Here is an 18,360-nt window from a genome sequence, read left to right on the forward strand (position 1 = left end):
TCTTTATTATTTTTCTACTCTGTCTTATTTCTGCTCTAATGTTATTTCATTCCTTCTAGTAACTTTGGGTTTAGTTAGCTTTCTTTTTAGGTGTTCTTTTTAGGTGGTTCTTTAAGGTGTAAAATTAGGTGTTGACTTTAGATCTTGCCTCTTTTTCAATGTAGACATTTATAGCTATAAACTTTCCTCTGAGCACTGCTTTCACTGCATCTCATAAATTTTGGTGTATTGTCTTCATTCATTTTCAAAGTATTTGTAATTACTCTTGTGATTTATTTTTTGGCTTATAAGTTGTAAAGTACAATAGGATACGTTAACTCTGCTCCTTCAAAGCTACATACCCCACTCTCTGTTCCTGATGACACAAGATACACATTTATACATTATGGTTATAAAAATAGATTAGATTAATATTGGCTATTTATGCATTTTAAAAAAATCTTTGAGAAGGTTTTACAAAGTAGAATACAATTAAATTTTTGAGAAGATTTTAAAAAGAGGAATACAGTGGCACAAAAACAGACACTCAGATCAATGGAACAGAATACAGAACCCAGAACTGGACCCATAAACGTATGGCCAACTAATCTTTGACAAAGCAGTAAAGAATATACAATGGAATAAAGACAGTCTCTTCAGCAAATGGTGCTGGGAAAACTGGATGGCGACATGCAAAAAAAATGAACTTGGACTGCTTTCTTACACCATACAGAAATATAAACTTAAAATGGATGAAAGACCTAAATGTGACAGGAAGCCATCAAAATCCTCAAGAAGAAAGCAGGCAAAAACCTCTTTGACCTTGGCCGCAGCAACTTCTTACTGAACACATCGTCTCCCGAGGCAAGGGAAACAAAAGCAAAAAGGAACTATTGGTACCTCATCAAAATAAAAAGCTTATGCACAGGGAAGGAAACAATCATCAAAACTAAAAGGCAACCGACCAGAATCAGAGAAGATATTTGCAAACGACATATCAGATAAAGGGTTAGTATCCAAAATCTATAAAGAACTGATCAAACTCAACACCCAAAAAACAAATAATCCAGTGAAGAAATGGGCAAAAGACATGAATAGACACTTCTCCAAAGAAGACATCCAGATGGCCAACAGACACATGAACAAATGCTCCACATCATTCACCATCAGGGAAATACAAATCAAAACCACAATGAGATACCACCTCACACCAGTCAGAATGGCTAACATTAATAACTCAGGCAACAACAGATGTTGGCAAGGATGCGGAGAAACAGGATCTCTTTTGCATTGTTGGTAGGAATGCAAACTGGTGCAGCCACTCAGGAAAACAGTGTGGAGGTTCCTCAAAAAACTAAAAATAGAACTACCCTATGACTCAGCAATTGCGCTACTAGGCATTTATCCAAGGGATACAGGTGTGCTGTTTCAAAGGGACACATGCACCCCAATATTCATAGCAGCACTATCAACAATAGCCAAAGTATGCAAAGAGCCCAAATGTCCATCAATGGATGAATGGATAAAGAAAAGGTGGTATATATATACAATGGAGTATTATTTGGCAATCAAAAAGAATGAAATATTGCCATCTGCAACTATGTGGGTGGAACTAGAGGGTATTATGCTAAGCGAATTTATTTGGTCAGAGAAAGACAAAAATCATATGACTTCACTCATATGAGGACTTTAAGAGACAAAACAGATGAACATAAGGGAAGGAAAGCAAAAATAATATAAAAACAAGGAGGGGGACAAAACATAAGAGATTCTTAAATATGGAGATCAAACAAAGGGTTACTGGAGGGATTGTGGGAGGGTGGATGGGCTAAATGGGTAAGGGACTTTGAGGAATCTACTCCTGAAATCATTGTTGCACTATATGCTGACTAACTTGGATGTAAATTTAAAAAATGAATTAAATTTAAAAAAATAAATAAGAAAAAAAGTAAAAAGTCGAATACAATTACAACTACAATAATACTAGCTTTTGTAATTGCCTTAGTTTTTACCTTTGCTGCACATCTTTATTTTTTCACTATTTTGTGTTACTGTCTAGTAGCCTTTCATTTCCACCATAAAGACCTTTCATTTCTTGCAGGGGAGGTCTAGTGGTAATGATCTCCCTTGCTTTTGTTTATTTGTTAATGTTTTAATTTCTGACCTCATATATGAAAGAAATGTGCCTGAAATGAAATTCTCAGTTGGCAATTTTTTCTTTCAGCACTTTGAATATATCAACCCATTACCTTTTGGCCTCAAGGTTTCTGTTGAGAAATCGTCTAGTCACCTTTTATGTGTTGAGTTGCTTCCCAAGATTCTCTCATTGTCTTTGTCTTTCAACAACTTGATTATGTATCTTAGTGTGGATCCCTCTGAGTTTATTCTACTTTAAATTCATTAAGCTTCTGGGATTTTTAGATTTGTGTCTTTCATTGAATTTGGGACCTTTTAAGCCATTATTTCCTCAAATTATTTTTGCCCATTACTCTCAGGGACTCTCAGAGTGTGTTTGTTCTTCCACTTTATACTATCCCATAAGTCCTTTAGGCTTTGTTCACTTTTGTTTTTCTTTTTGTCCTTCTGTCTTGATAATTTCAATTATTCTTTCTTCAAGTTTGTTGATTCTTCTGCTAGCTCGTATCTGATTTTGAATCCCTGAAGTGAATTTTTTATTTCAGTTATTGTAATTTTTAGCTGCAGAATTTCTTTTTGGTCATTCTTATGATATCCTTCTCTTTACTGATATTCTTATTTTGTTCCTACATCATTTTCTTCTCTTTATCAGGGTCTTCCTTTAACTATTTGAGCATCTTTAGGGCAATTTTTTTCTTTATCTAGTACTTCCAACAGCTAGGCTTCTTCAGGAATGGTTTTCTCTCAGGGTGCCTGAGTGGCTCAGTTGGTTAAACATCTGATTGGGCTCAGGTCATGATCTCACGGTTCATAGGTTTGAGCTCTGCGTTGGGCTCCACACTGCTGGTGTGGAGACTGCTTAGGATTCTCTCTCTCTCTCTCTCTCTCTCTCTCTCTCTCTCTCTCTCTCTCAAAATAAGTAAATAAACTTAAAAAAAAGGAACGGTTTCTCTCAATATATTTTGGTCCTTTTGATAGGCCATAGTTTTACATACCTTTGTATGCCTTGTCACTTTTTTTGTTGTTGAGAACTGGACAAACGATTTTTGTAATCAATATAATAACTTTGGAAATCAGATTTTTTTAGGCAATTTTTTTTTTAAATTTTAGAGAGAGAGCATACAGGCAGGGTATTGGGCAGAGGGGGAGAGAGGGAGAGGGAGAGAGAGAGAGAGAGAGAGAGAATCTTAAACAGGCTCCATGTTCAGCATGGAGCACAATGCAGGGCTTGATTCCATGACCTTGGAACACGACCTGACCTGAAATCAAGAGTGGGACGCTCAACCAACTGAACCACCCAGTGCCCCTAAGCCTCTTTCCTTAGGGTTTGAGGCTTATTTATTTTCATTATTGAAAAGTGTCTCTTTGCTAGGAATCAGACTGAGGTGAATGCTTTAGATCTTCTATATCTAAAGCATTTTTTTTGAACCTGTATCTTTCCCTTGACATGGATATTGCTTTCTAAATTCCATTGTATGTCAGGTTGTTTTGAATGGCCTCATTCCTTAATGTCTGGCTCACAGGCAGAGAAAAGAGGGAAAAAGAAAAAAAAAAAAAAAAAAAAAAAACAAACAGTGCTGCTTCAACTAATGGGTGTTGAAATAATTATGACCAACTTTTGTTTCTACATATCAGTGGATGGAAGGCAGTAGTTAGCAATCAGAATGCAGAATCATAATATTTAGAGGATAAGATCCTTTTTGTCCATCTTGGCTCCACCAAATCACACAGTAATACAGGCAGGTTAGCTGCCATGAGGCTGGGTGATACAGGATCTGAAGCTCCTGCAATGCCAAAATTAACTACAATTGACCAAAATTAATTACAAGTGATCAGCCATTATTTCTCTGCAAATTGCAAGTGCTCAGATAGACTGCAGAGTTCTAATACAGTTACTTCACGGTTTTTGCTAGTATAATTGCTGTTTAGGTGCTTCCTTGGTGCTTCCTACTTTACCTTGATGTCACCTCTAAACATATTTCAATACAATTAAAAATTTAATACTTTTATGAAGATTTTTAAAAATTAAATATTTAAATGGGTACTGCTTCCACACACAATTTTCCAAAGGAATTTAGTTATGAATTTAAGCACTGTCATGATTGTTTGGAACTTAAAAATACATGTAATTGTCTATTTTGACTAAAGCTAGAAAACAAAAAAATATCCCTGGTAGTTTAAGAACATTATTAAGTTATAACCTAGAATGCTATTAACTTAAAAATCAGATTTTGCTAGGAACATCATAGAGTGAACTGCAAAAATTTTTTACTGTATTACTAAAATTTTTAACTGTTTAAGAGAATCCTTATTTAGGAGTATTCTAGGAAGCTAAGCTGTCAGTTCCAGGCTAAACCAGGACCTGGTTCAAAACCATCAATTAAAAGTCCCAATTATATATAGTCCCAATTATGTCCCAATTATGAATTAAGTTCATATTTTTAAAATATCTTTTCCTTTACTATCATATTCGTTATAACTGGCACGTGTGCCTCAGACTTAAAAATAAACAAGAACAACAAAATAAGATTAGATTACATAGAAGCCTTAAATCCTAGACATAGAGCCAACAGATTGCTTCAGATTAGTGAATGATTTATTTTATCCTATTAGTAAAAATAAAAATACTACAATATGTGTTCCTGATAGTAATGCCAAGTTTAAAGCAAGATAATAATCAAATGTTTTTAGTGGCCCTCTCTAGCATTTAATACTTTTTCCTCAAAGTTCAGTTAAATTGATATTAACAATACTAATAGCTTTTCTTAACATTCATTAAGTAGATTTTTAAGGAGAACTTCATGGATTTTAAAATGGCTGCCCCTCAAAAAAAGATAAGTTTATCCGACCTTCTGTGGAATCTGGGCAAGGGCTGATGCAATTAGATTAGACTTTTCTTCTGTGAGGTTTTTGATCATTGAACCCAGAGTAAATACCACAACTCCATCCTTTCCAGAGCTTTGGACAAACTCTTCTAACTCCTGTAAAGAAAACAGTCTTTGTAATAATGAAAATTTAGAGCTTACAAGAACAAGAAAGCCATATAACTTTAGCACTGTGTTTGAATTACTGAACAGTTCTGTCTTTCCATGTTAACCATTTTGGAGTATGAAATATGATCACTGGTTATCAGGCAAATAAAAAGAATTTACTTTGGAGGTTCCCTTCCAATGTGTTCTAAACACTTTTGAGGTATGTTTGTGTGTGCCTGTGTTTACAAATTATTGACTATGTGTTATCTCCTGCCATGTGCTGAGGTCTTTGGATGCATTATTTAACTTAGATATATGGTGAACTTAAGAGATACGTATACATTTCCACATGGGAGAGCTGTTTCAGAGAGGTTAAGTAATTTGTCCAACGCTACACAGCAGTAGCCGGCAGAACCAAATTTCTAAGTGAAGCTTGTTGACTGTACAGCCAGTGACCATACTTAGTACTCTCTACTGCCTCTAACATCCTCTCCATAATGCCCCAAATATGGCATTTTATTACTGCTTTAAGTTAAATTCTTCTGGTACTTCACTTTATATTTAGCCTTGGATGCTAAGAAGATTATCATGAACCTTTATTTTCATTCACAGCCAGAATAATGATATGCTAATGGCATACTTACTTTTTTTCTGTTTCTAAATTTAAATTTTCTTTTGGTTACATTTGTACTTTATATAAGCTTCCAGTACCACATTTAGAAATCAGGTAGCCATGCAACTTATCAGATAAGTAACACAGAAATACCTATAATATAATACCTGTAAGTGACAATAATATTATGGAAATATATGGCTTTGCATTAAAGATAAAAATGGCATATTTAATCATGTTGAAGTCAAAAGCAATCTTTTTATCCCATTTTCAAGTACTAAATAAACTAAGCCAATCAAGTAAGACAAGAAAAAAAAAATGTATGATGATTGAAAGGGGAAGACAGGAAAGAGATTCATTTTAAGGAATTGGATCACATGATTATGGAGGCCGACAGGTCCAAAATCTGCAGGATAGGCTATCAGTCTGGAGACTCAGAGAAAAGCCAATACTGTCTTTCAGGTCTGAAGGCTGTCTGCTGTCAGAATTCTCTTTTGCTTCAGAATGGTCAGACTTTTGTTTCATTCAAGCCTTCAGAGGTTCACCAACATAATGGAGAGCAATTTGCTTTACTCAAAATCCACCTATTTAAATGTTAATTTTATCCAAAAATTACCTTGCAGAAACACCCAGAATAATATTTGACAAAATATTTAAGTATTTGGCCCAGGCAAGCTGACACATAAAATTAACTATCACACTGTGATGATAGATGGATTGACTTAATATGTAAACCCAACAGTCTCTTTAATTTTCAATTACAGCAAAATCTTCTTAAGAAATCGGCAAATATTTTATAATGTATGTAGAAGAATATCTTTCATAAATAATTAATGAACTTTGGAAAATAAAAGGAAATACTTGGGAGTACCTCAGATAATAATATGTAATATGTAACATGAAATATGTAAAATGATTGCTCTGATCTCCTACTAGATGATGTGAACAATAGAACAAAAGTAGTAAGACCAGAAAAAGAACTGAGTATATGAAAGCCTGCCATGGGATAAGAGTGATGTCAGAAGTTAGTGAGACAATCAGTGAGAAAAAAAAATCACACTGAGTAGATTATTAGGAGTGGTGTAATAATATATATATTATTGAGACAAAAAAGGGAAGTGAATATTTATCTCCTACATATATTTATATGATATTGTAATAATAATTTAAAATCTAAATAAGCCTGTTCAAGCCTTTAACTGACTAGATCACCCACATGATGGAGAGCAATTTGTTTTACTCAGAATCCACCTATTTGTTAATTCTTTAATATGCAAGCATTTTCACAAAATTTCATTCCCTGGATAATTCAGGTGTTTAGTTTTGGTATTAGAATATTGCAGGATTTTCAGTAAGATCCCTAATTATAAAAAGCAGATTAAGGACACTAAATGTATGTTACCTACAAATAGAAGAGTCAATGTGAATGTACAAAGTAACCCATAATGAGGATGAAAAGTGAAGTAATCATCAGGTTTGAGGCTCTAACAGAAAGAAACATGACAAAATCTGATAAAACTTGATTCTTTCCACAAATAATAACCACATTTGTGTGCTGTTTTTGAGTTAGTGTTTGTACACTTTTGTAGTGTCCCTGGGGTCCTACTATGCTCTGGTGGGAAGACATAGGGGAAATAAGATTGCATTGGAGAAACATATATTACTGGTGAAATAAATAATTATGTAAATACACACAAACATAGATTATGTAAACACATATGGTATGTTATGGTATCAGTAATAAGGCAATAGGAGGGTTCTGAATAGTACTGAATTATTAAGATATAGCAAATACGCCTATAAGTAAATCTTACACTATCCTGACAGTTTTTCCTTTGTCTTTAGAATTGAATCTATACAGTGCATGGATATTTTATCAAAAACTATGAAATAGCTGAAAGAAGGCTCAGAATATTTAAGTGATTACTTATTTTTTAATGTTTGTTTATTTTGAGAGAGCAAGTAGGGGAGGGATGGAGAGAAAGGAAGAAAGAAAATCCCAAGCAGATTCCATAAGGTCAGCACAGAGCCCAAAATGGACCTTGATCTCATAAAATGTGAGATCATGACCTGAGATAAAATCAATAGTTGGAGCTTAATAGGCTGAGCCACCCAGATGCCCCTAAGTGATTACTTTCTGAGCAAAAGCAATAGTTTAGAATAATATAGAATGGATTTCCAATATTATTTAAGTTGTCAAAATATTAATTTATACAATAAAATAAAGTAAAACTTCCTGTTACACGGTTTAAAAATTCCCAAATATTCTGTCTCTTCGATGAGTATTCCATATACTTTCTGGTCTTACTGAAAATTGGATTTTGCCCTATAATCCTTTAAGTATACTCCATTCATTCTACCATACTTATATCAGTCAGGGTCCAGATAGACACTTGATCTGTGTTCTCCTCTCTTCTGACTGTATTTCCAACAGTTTCCTCTACTATGCCTTAAAAAAGTATCTTCATCTTTATGTTTTTAATCATAAAAACATATCAATATCAATAACCCATGATTCCTAATGCCAATTGTCAATCTTTTAGGAACAGCCCCCGTTCACAGAGGCATCTAGTTCATAGTCTTATGCTCCACCCCAACTTCTGTTTTTACTCTGGGTAACTTAATGTTCACGATAAGCACCCAATATGAAATCATGTTTTCTTTTTTTATCCCTTGACATCCCTAATTTAAGACCATTGCTTATTTAAAAGGCAAAACCATGGAGGCAGTAAAAAAGTGGTGATCCCAGGGATTTAGGGATAGGGATAGATGAATAAGTGGAGAATAGGAGATTTTTAGGGCAGTGAAACTGTTCCATATGATACTATAAGGGCCGATACATGACATTATACATGTATCAAAACCTATAATATATATAACATAAAGAGTTAACTTTAAGTTATGGAAATTGGTTGATATTGATTGTAACAACTGTGCCCCACTAGTGTGGGATATTTATGGTGGAAGAAGCTGTGTGTAGGAAAGAGGCAGGAAAGGGTGGGAATTCTCTATATTTGCTGCTAAATTTTGCTGTGAATGTAAATGGCTCTAAAAACAGTGCATTAAAATTAAAAGAAGAAAAACACAAATACTGCCTATCCCCTGAGATTAAGACACTGTATTCAACAGCTGCTTACTTAACATCGCATTGGTACCTCAAATTTAGCATGCCCAAATATGAACACATTATTTTCCCTCACAGCTGCTCCCCTTTAATTCTTCACTTTAGTAAATGCCACTATTCTCTGCTAATTGCCTGTAAGAAACCAACAAAGACATATACACAGAAACAACAAGCCAAGGATTCATTCTCGAACTCTCTCCCTTAATCCCCACCTCCAGCCAATCACCAAATCATAATGATTTTTTTTGTAAGTACTTCTTAAATCTCTCTACTTCTACTCAAAAATTACTATCATATTATAGTTTGGATCTCTATAGTCTCTTGCAGGAATTATTGCAACTGTATCTCAGCTCATTTCCCTGTGTTAAATCTTGCTTCATTCCAAACAATTCAATAGTCAATGTTTATCAAAAGGTAAGCTGTATCACATTGCTATTTAAAAATTATACACTGATCTTTCATTGATCTTAAATTTGAAGAATACTTAGTATTGCCCATTTGTTGTTTTGTTTTTTTGTTTTTTTAATAAACTATCTCCTGATAACCTTTTCAGTCTAATTTCTCCTCTTTGTTAAAACCAAACAGTTCATCATTGTTGAACTTTTGCCAGGTTTTTTGGGTGGGCCATTATATCTCTATTTGAAATATTCTCAGAGTATTATAATTTCCCCACTATTATCCATTTCTAAGACTAGGTTATGCTAAATAACATGCAGCTACAAAATCTCAGTGGCCTAAGACAACAATTTATTTTTTTCTTATGTTGAATCCTTATCTATTGAGCTGCAGCTGGTTTATCCATTCTTTAATCGGGAACTCAGGTTGATATATTATCTAGAACACTACCTGTAGCTACTATCTGTAGCCCTTTGACATAACAAAGGAAAAGAGAACTCTGTAGTAACCAGATCTGACAATTAAATAGTGGGCCTAGAAGGGATACATACCACTTTAGCTCAGTCTCATTGTGCAGAGTACTCCATGGTTCCACTATACTCAGGGGCTAGGAATCTCAACCTTAGCAAATACGTGGCATAGCTGATGAACAACATCACTAGTGGTTGCCATGATAATGTTATAAGATACCTATGGTAGTATAATAGTCTAAGAAAATAATGTCCATTATTGCTGTGTCTATGTTTTCAGTTTAGGGATTAAACATTATAAATAATAAACTGGAAATAATTCCAGGAGATAAAAAGTTAAACAATCAAAAATAAGCATACTTATTTACCTTCGGTAGGGGCTTTGCAGGCTTGCAGTGCAGTCCTCCAACAAATTCAATGTTAGGTAAATAAGGGTAAGGAAATTCAATATCCCAGTAAGTTCGAATCAACCACATTTCAGCTTTCCCCATAATCTCACATAATGTGGCAGGTTTTCCTGAATAAAAGTGAAGGATAATGGAAAACAAACTGGTATATTAAATAGGAAATGTTTGACCATCTAATTTTCTAAGAAAAATCTTTAAAGAACCAATATTGGGCCCATGCAAACCATACAAAATCAATTCACCTTTTCCCCCTGAAGGCACATAATAGTGAGATTTTGAATAACCAAGCAAGGATTTAAGTCTAGAACAAGACCAAAAGCCTGCTGCTTTCTCCTGCCAATGGAGTCTCTCTCTTCAGCTAAGCCTGAGCCCTACTTCATGCTCAGAATTGGCAAATACTCTCAGCAAAGGATAAGAAACAAGCAGTGATCCTCGGTTCATTGTAGTAGGGTCTCTGACTCTTCTGGAATTACAATTTATCTCATTCTTGTTGCTCCAAAAGCCTTTTGATTTCTTTAAAAACTGACCTTTGAAATTCATCTGTCTTCTCGTGTTTTCAAGTGTGCTATAAACACCTAATCACACCCAGCCAGGAATAGAAATCTTTTAATACATTTTTGAAAAGTCTTATCTCCTTTGCTATGCAAAAATTAAAGTTCCTGTTTCACAAGAGTTTGTCCTCTTTGGTGGCAAAATATTAGCTATTCTGACATATTTAGTTGACTGACAGCAACAAAGGAGTACCTTTCAACTGATGTGGCAACCAATTGAACATTAACAGAATAAAAACTCAAATTAGTGGCTGAATTAAATGATTTTCCTTATTTAGGAGCCAGAGCTTTATTTCTGAATTCTAGTCAATTACTATGGTATAAGGAAACTTACCCAGAGGTTTTGTGTCCTTTTGAAATGTATATTCAGTATTGCTGATACGAGGAAATTGTAACTATATAGTTTTCCACCATAAGGCCTTTTAAATATTCTCCTTGATAATTCTAAATATGCTAAAATTTTGATCAGATATATGAGGGATTTTGAATTGACCAGGACAATCTATCTGTATAAGCAATCACAAACAAATCTCAGTAATTTATGGGTTTGATTCTGGTAATGGCAATGGTATTGAAAATCCAACTTCATACTCAGTACATACTCCATTTTAGTGACTTCCTGGTGTCAGCCACGGATGTAATCTTCTTCTCTTTGTGTAATGCTTCACTCGCCCCACCTTTTTTATAACAGTTTTGCAATTTATATGCCATACAATACTTCCTTCTAAAATACACAGTTCGGTAGTTTTTAGTATATTCATAAAGTTATGCAGCCATCACCATTATTTAATTTTAGAATATTTTCATTACCCCCTCTAAAAAACCCTGTATCCATTGGCAGTCATTCTGTTTCCCCTTCTTCGCAGCCTCTGACAACCACTACTCTACTTTCAGTCTGTATTGGTCTGTTCCAGAATAATCTCACTCATTTCATATCAATAAATTACAAACGGTCTTTTGTGCTCCCATTTTTCACTTAGCATAATGTTTTCAAGGTTCATCCTTGTTGTAGTCTGTACCAGTTCTTCATTACTTTTTATCGCTTAATAAGATTTCTTCATATGGATATGCTTCATTTTCTTTATCCATTTATCAGTTGATGATCATTTAGGTTGTTTTCATTTGGGGCTACTATGAATAATGCTGCTATGAGCATTCATGTATATGTTTGTGTGGACATATGTTTTTATTTATTGTGGATACACAGCTAAGAGTAGAACTGCTGGGTCATAATGGTTGATTCACTTCTTCATGACAAGATAATATCTTTTTGCTGTTGAATCTCCATTCCTGAGAGATTAATTTAGGACACTTAATGCAATTTATTGAAATGAAGTCAATATAGTACAAGGGAAGTAAAAATAATTGATTTGGATAAAGAGATTTTTAGAAACCATTGTCTCAAATTTGGAAGTCAAAAGAAACCACAGCATGCCTTTTTGATGTCATACTGAGACACTGTTAAACAATAAATGATGGAAGAATTATTTAATTCTTTAGAAGAATGTGCCTATATTTTACTTTTTTATTACTGATTCCCTATTTACTTTTGAGTCCACATATAGTTAGGTTAAATGTTAGCTTGCATATTTCTGTCTGGTAGAAAATATCATCCCCCAAATTATGATTTTATTGCTCTATATGACATTAAGCAGTTTTGTGTCTAACTTTAGTAGTATTACCCTAACATTACTTTTTCCCCCCAGTTGTTTACAAGTAGCTCCTCAAAATATATTTGAACCACACTTGCATTCTTAACTGGTTTCCTCCTCAATGATTGAAAATATATATATATATATATATGTGTGTGTATATATATATATATATATATATGTATATGTATATGTATACATATATGTGTATGTATATATATGCATACATATACATATATATTTATGATTCATTTAATGATTGTATAAGAATTATGGGTTGTTTTTTTTTCAAAAATAATTCAAAAAATACTTGGAATACATTACATAATGAAGATCCTAAATTCTGAATAACCCTAAATAAAAAATAACTTTATTCTACTAAAGTAATAGAATTTTTAAACTTCTGAGTCAAAGAAATGTTTTCCGTCTACCTATCAAGCCTTCACATTCTTCTTTCTCAGATTATTGATATATTCCCAAAAAGAATATTCTAGGGTGCCAAGAGCTAAGAATCAGAGACAAAGTCATGTTCCATCAATGATGGTTCACTATAAAAGAGGTTCCAAAACTTCATGTTAAGTTTCTGGAACCAGAAATAAACAGACAACTTAGATCCAGCAACAGATCACTCACCGCTTTATTCATGACTCAGAAAATGTCTCCAAGATGAGATACTGTTACCTTTCCTCAGTTTTGCCTTTTGCTGTTTGGCCCCTGACCATGGGTAAGTGATGGGCATAGCAGTTTCTGTCCACATGTTTTTAGGGCCAAATCTAGAAGAAATAAGCACCTGCTTCCATCCACAGAAGGCCCAGAAAAAGTCACAGTGCTGTGTGTTAGATCTTATACTATCCTGAACTAATCACTGGCATATCTTGGGCAGCATACTTCATCAGCAAAGGCAAATGCTGTTTGATATCGATTATATGCAGAATCTAGAAAAATCAAACTCATGATAAGAGAGATCCGATTCATGGTTGCCAGAGGCAGAGTGTAAAGTGGATGAATGGGACGAAGGTTGTCAAAAGATGTCCATTTCCAGTTATAAGATCATAAATACTGGGGAATATAGTGTACAACATAATCATTATAGCTAAGAATACTATTTTGTTTATTTGCAAGTTTCTAAGAGAGTAGATCTTAAAAGTTCTCACCATAAGGAAAATAATTATAAGTATGTGAGGTAATGGGTGCAAACTTATTATGATAATCATTTCACAGTAATACATCTCTCAAATCATTGCGATGAGTATCTTATAAAATGTTATACCTCAACTGTATCTCAGTAAAAATGCAAAAATTCATAACAAGAAAAGAGTTTTGGTTATCACCTATTACTCATGATCTTACTGGAGCAGTCAGTCAATGGAATACGCAGCACACACACACACACACACACATACACACACACACTCTCTCTCTCTCTCACAAAATCACACAAAAACAAAAAACAACCCACCAAAACAAACCAAAAAGTGAGATCAACTTCTGAAACAAAAAAAAATGACTGTCATTACTTACTGACTTTTTATGAATTGTCAGTCTAATCTAAATCTAATTTAAATACTAGTAGAGTTGCTAAGGGATTATATTTAGGTTGCTGAATTCAAGAGTGAAATACAAAAGCACCAACGGATCTCCTTTATCTTTATAACTATAAAAAAGAGATATTCATGGTAACTAGACTATAAAAATAATGCTAGAAATAAGTAAGAGTTTTAGCAAAGAATGGTAAAATATTACTGATTGTTATAAAAAAGATCTGAATAAAAACTTGTTTTGAAAAACTTTAGATGTGCAAGAGGTCAGTTTTCCCGATTGATCTCTGAATTCAGTGTAAACTTAACTCAGTAAACACATAGAATGCTTCATAAACTTTCCGTAAAGTTCATTTGAGAGGAAAGATGCAGAAGGCTATCTACAAACATTTTATAATAAACAAACATAGTAGGAATTTATACTCTTAAGCTCCAGAGATATAACTGAAGAATCTTATGTGGGAGTTTTTTTCCTGACATTATTTTGTTCTGGCATTGAGAAGAATGAATAGAGAGAAACCTAAAAGCAAAGTGAAACTAATATGTATAATGTGAAAATGTCTCCCATCACAAGGAAGTGTGATTCAACGGTAATAGTTGATAAGTTATTTGGCCATGTTAAAATTTACACTTAAGGTATTAATATTCTAAATCTTTAGGGTTACATAGAAAAACTTCATAGGGAGGGTAAGTGATTATTTTGTTACTGTTAATATGCCAGTAGTAATGCCCAGGGACCAAGTTGTTGAGAAGAGTGATTTTGCTTTTAAAATATACTTTAAAGAGAAAGACAAGGATGTAAGATGTCCAAAATATGCACACTTGTAAATTGTAAGACTAGGCAAGCATAAAATAATAATGAAGATACTTTCTATCCTTATAGCTTTTTTTTTTTTTATGTTTATTTTTGAGAGAGAGAATGAGCGCACAAGTTGGGAAGGGGCAGGTGCAGAGGGAGACACAGAATCCGAAGCAGGCTCCACACAGAATCCGAAGCAGGCTCCAGGCTCCTAGCTGTCAGGACAGAGCCCAACACGGGGCTCAAACCCACAAACTGCGAGATCATGACATGAGCCAAAGTCGGTGCTCGCTCAACTGACTGAGACACTCAGGCGCCCCTATTTATATTGCTCTTTGTAATATAAAACAAGACAAGCCGTAACAGCAAAAACTTCCTAACCTTTTGGAAAAAAGAATTATTATTATTATTTTTAATGTTTATTTATTAGAGAGGGAAGGGGGTTGGGGCAGAGAGAGACAGAGACAGAACCCAAAGCAGGCTCCAGCCTCTGAGCTGTCAGCACAAAGCCCAATGAGGAGCTTGAACCCACAGGCTGTGGTATCATGACCTGAGCTGAAGTTGGGACACCTTAACCAAGCAAGCCACCTAGGCGCCCCTGGAAAAAGAATTATAATGGAACTTCCCATTGAACTAATCTATAGTATGGGAATGTAGAATATAAAGAGGTAAAAGGAATTGCTGAAATAAGAGAGAAACAGTGTGCTCAGGGTCAAAGCTCACAATTTGACCTCTAATGCAATTTTGAAAAGAACAAAAAAAACAAAACAGTGGGATTTAAAAATCTGGAAACATGGTCTTTTAGGGGAAAAAAAAATCACATTTTGCCATTGGGAGAGAACTGCATATGAAACCAATATATATTTATTTATTTTCTAGTTTTGTGCTTATCACATGCTGAACCCTGCAACCAGCAATAAAATCTAAATTGGATGCAAACAGAAAGCCTGAGAGAAAAAGCAAGTCGATCAGGAAAAAAAAAAAAAACACACACACAAAAAAAAAACCCAAAAACCAGACTGTATAAAAGCAAAACTAAACAAAAGCAGAATTATGTCAAATTCAGCACACAGTTTTCTAGATATTCCTAAAACATTAGTAGCAGCAACCAGGATTTATGTGTATACATAGAGAATATTCTTCCTGTGATAATTTGTAAAAAATCAATCATCCAAAACCAAAAAAAATTTTTTTTGTTTTTTTTTTGTTTTTTACTTAAAAAGCTTGGGTCCTCACTTAAAAATATTTTTTTAAGGGACGCCTGAGTGGCTCAATCAGTTAAATGTCTGACTTGGTCTCAGATCATGATCTCAGTTTGTGGGTTCAATCCCTGCATCAAGCTCTGTGCTGACAACTAGCTCAGAGCCTGGAGCCTATCTTTAGATTCTAACCCTCTCTCTCTGTCCTTCTGCTACTTGCACTCTATCAAAAATAAATAAAACACATACAAAAAAAATTTTTAAATACCTTTTTTAAGATTTTATATCGTCAGGTAAATATTTACATTTTATTTTATTTTTTAAGTGTTTATTTTGAGAGAGAAAGCACACAGGTGTGAGTGCATGAGTGCGGGGAGAAGCAAAGAGCGAGGAGAGAGAGAGAGAATCCCAAGCAGGCCTCGGGCTTGATCTCATGATCACAAGATCATGACCTGAGTCACAATCAAGAGTCAGATGTTTAACCAACTCCGCCACCCAGGCACCCTTTTTCTTATGAAGTAAGAATCTTTAATGCATGCAAATATATCTTACCTAAAGCCTTGCTGTAATAGTCATCCCATTCCGGAAATACAAAATATAAAAACATAATATCAGTCACTATGTACAGTAACCAATTCTCTAGTCTCTGTACAAAAGTCATGCGGTCTGTCAATCCTGATGTGATGCCAGGAACATATGAAGAAGGGATAGGAAGCTGAGCACACAGTCTCTCAATGACATTCCCATAAGAAAATCGAAAAGAGTATATAAATGGAATACTGAGGAGCTCAGCCAACAATTCCCCACAAAAGCTTAAGGGATCAGCTAAACAGATATCAAACTTAGCTGCTTGTAGCCTGCTGAGTAACTCCTCATTTGTGACAGCACTCTCACACATTCTTTTGGCTGTCCTAGAAAACCTGTAGACAAGTTCTGTCAGTTTTCCTTGCATGCTCCACCATGAAAGTTTTGGCAGTTCAAAGGAAACATCATAGAGAATACCATTGAGCTCTTCCATGAGAGTTTCTTTAGTTACTGGAAGTTGAAGGATCTCCACATTAAAGGGAATCTTGGTATGATCAAACAGATAACTTGGTGAAGGTACCAGGACAGTTACCTCATGCCCATGAAGCTGGAGTTGATCCAGGATAACTTTTAAATTAATCCAGTGACTAAAATCCAAGGGCCACACAAGTATTTTCCCAGTTCTTCCAGAGTCGAAGAAATATAGATGTAGCATGAAAAGAACCCAGAAACCTTTTACAGTCCTCATGATCAACTCTTGCTCTAACTAAACCGAGGCTTAAACCAAGTTCGTGAAGTTCACAATCCCACAGATCTCTTTCATGACTTTCTCAATTTATAGTAGGTTGAGCTGAACTTTGGAGTACATAGTTGGTTTTACCAAATGCAGCTGTTTTGTTTTAAAAAAAAATCAATACAGTTGGGGCGCCTGGGTGGCTCAGTCGGTTAGGCATCCAACTTTGGCTCAGGTCATGGTCTAGTGATTCGTGAATTTGAGCCATGCGTCAGGCTCTGTGCTGACCCCTCAGAGCCTGGAGCCCACTTCAGATTCTGTGTCTCCCTCTCTCTGCCCCTCCTCCACTCATGCAAGCGCGTGTTCTCTCTCTCCCTCCCCCTCAAAAATAAACAAACATTAAAAAAATGTTTTTAATCAGTACAAGCAACGAAATGAGTTAGGAAGAAAATAGAATGAGAGTTTTAAAACTTCTTTTAGAGGATATGAAAACAAAAAGGCTTAAACACAAATTGAGAATAAATTCTAAATGATGTTAAAATCCATCACCATGTGAAGCATATTCAATTAAGACTGGGTATTTTGGTAACTTTTTCTCTGGTATCTTAAGTTCCTTTGAACAGAATGGTCTGTGTAGTATTTTTCTTATGGACAACTCTGCTAGGAATTCTAGAGGAAAGAGGTTATCACCTACTTCCAGAAGCAGAGTATATGTGCCAGAGGCATTAGGGCAGGGAGAAAATTTAAATCCAAATGTTCTCATGCTGAATTCAGTGCCCTTTCTGCGAAATCACATCTATCTTTAAGAGAAAAAAATATTTTTTTTCTTTTGCTATTACTTCATATATGAATTCAAGTTCTGATTCTAGATCAGATTCATATTATGTTGAAAAGCAACAGAATAAAGGCAAGTCATGAAGAAGATACCTTAATAATCTTATTCTTCCTTCCAGCACATTCAATCCTATTTTCTTAACTTTCTTGTTCTAACAAACTTTTTATAATGTAAAATTCTATTTTCTTTTTTTTTGCTTGGATCCCTACACCTGGAAACCACCACCCCATGTAGAAATGGGTCCAATGATATTTAGGACAGTAACTTTATCAATAATCCTTTTGCTTAAAAAGTTGATTTTAGGGGCGCCTGGGTGGCTCAGTCGGTTGAGTCTGACCTCGGCTCAGGTCATGATTTCACAGCCCATGGATTCGAGCCCCACATGGGACCCTGTGCTGACAGCTCAGAGCCTGAGACTGCTTTCGATTCTG

General features: G+C 34.8%; 1 protein-coding gene across 4 annotated transcripts in view; it reads right to left on the reverse strand.

Annotated features, from left to right (window-relative positions):
* The window catches only part of LOC121034806 (UDP-glucuronosyltransferase 2A1-like), a 48,320-nt gene that overhangs the window by 9,591 nt on the left and 20,369 nt on the right, over positions 1-18,360 (reverse strand). Inside the window, exons 1-3 of one of the 4 annotated variants that reach the window (XM_040481916.1) lie at positions 16,389-17,188; positions 10,059-10,207; positions 4,965-5,096 (exon numbers count right to left, since the gene is read on the reverse strand). In XM_040481916.1, the coding sequence (XP_040337850.1) occupies positions 4,965-5,096; positions 10,059-10,207; positions 16,389-17,109 (1,002 nt within the window). In that variant the 5' untranslated portion in view covers positions 17,110-17,188. Of the gene's footprint in view, positions 1-4,964; positions 5,097-10,058; positions 10,208-16,388; positions 17,190-18,360 lie in introns of those variants that run through there. The other 3 variants (XM_040481935.1, XM_040481926.1, XM_040481939.1) reach the window with 3 other exon arrangements.

Source organism: Herpailurus yagouaroundi, unplaced genomic scaffold (assembly GCF_014898765.1).
Source record: "Herpailurus yagouaroundi ecotype Mexico unplaced genomic scaffold, PumYag 28, whole genome shotgun sequence".
Classification (NCBI taxonomy): Eukaryota; Metazoa; Chordata; class Mammalia; order Carnivora; family Felidae; genus Herpailurus; species Herpailurus yagouaroundi.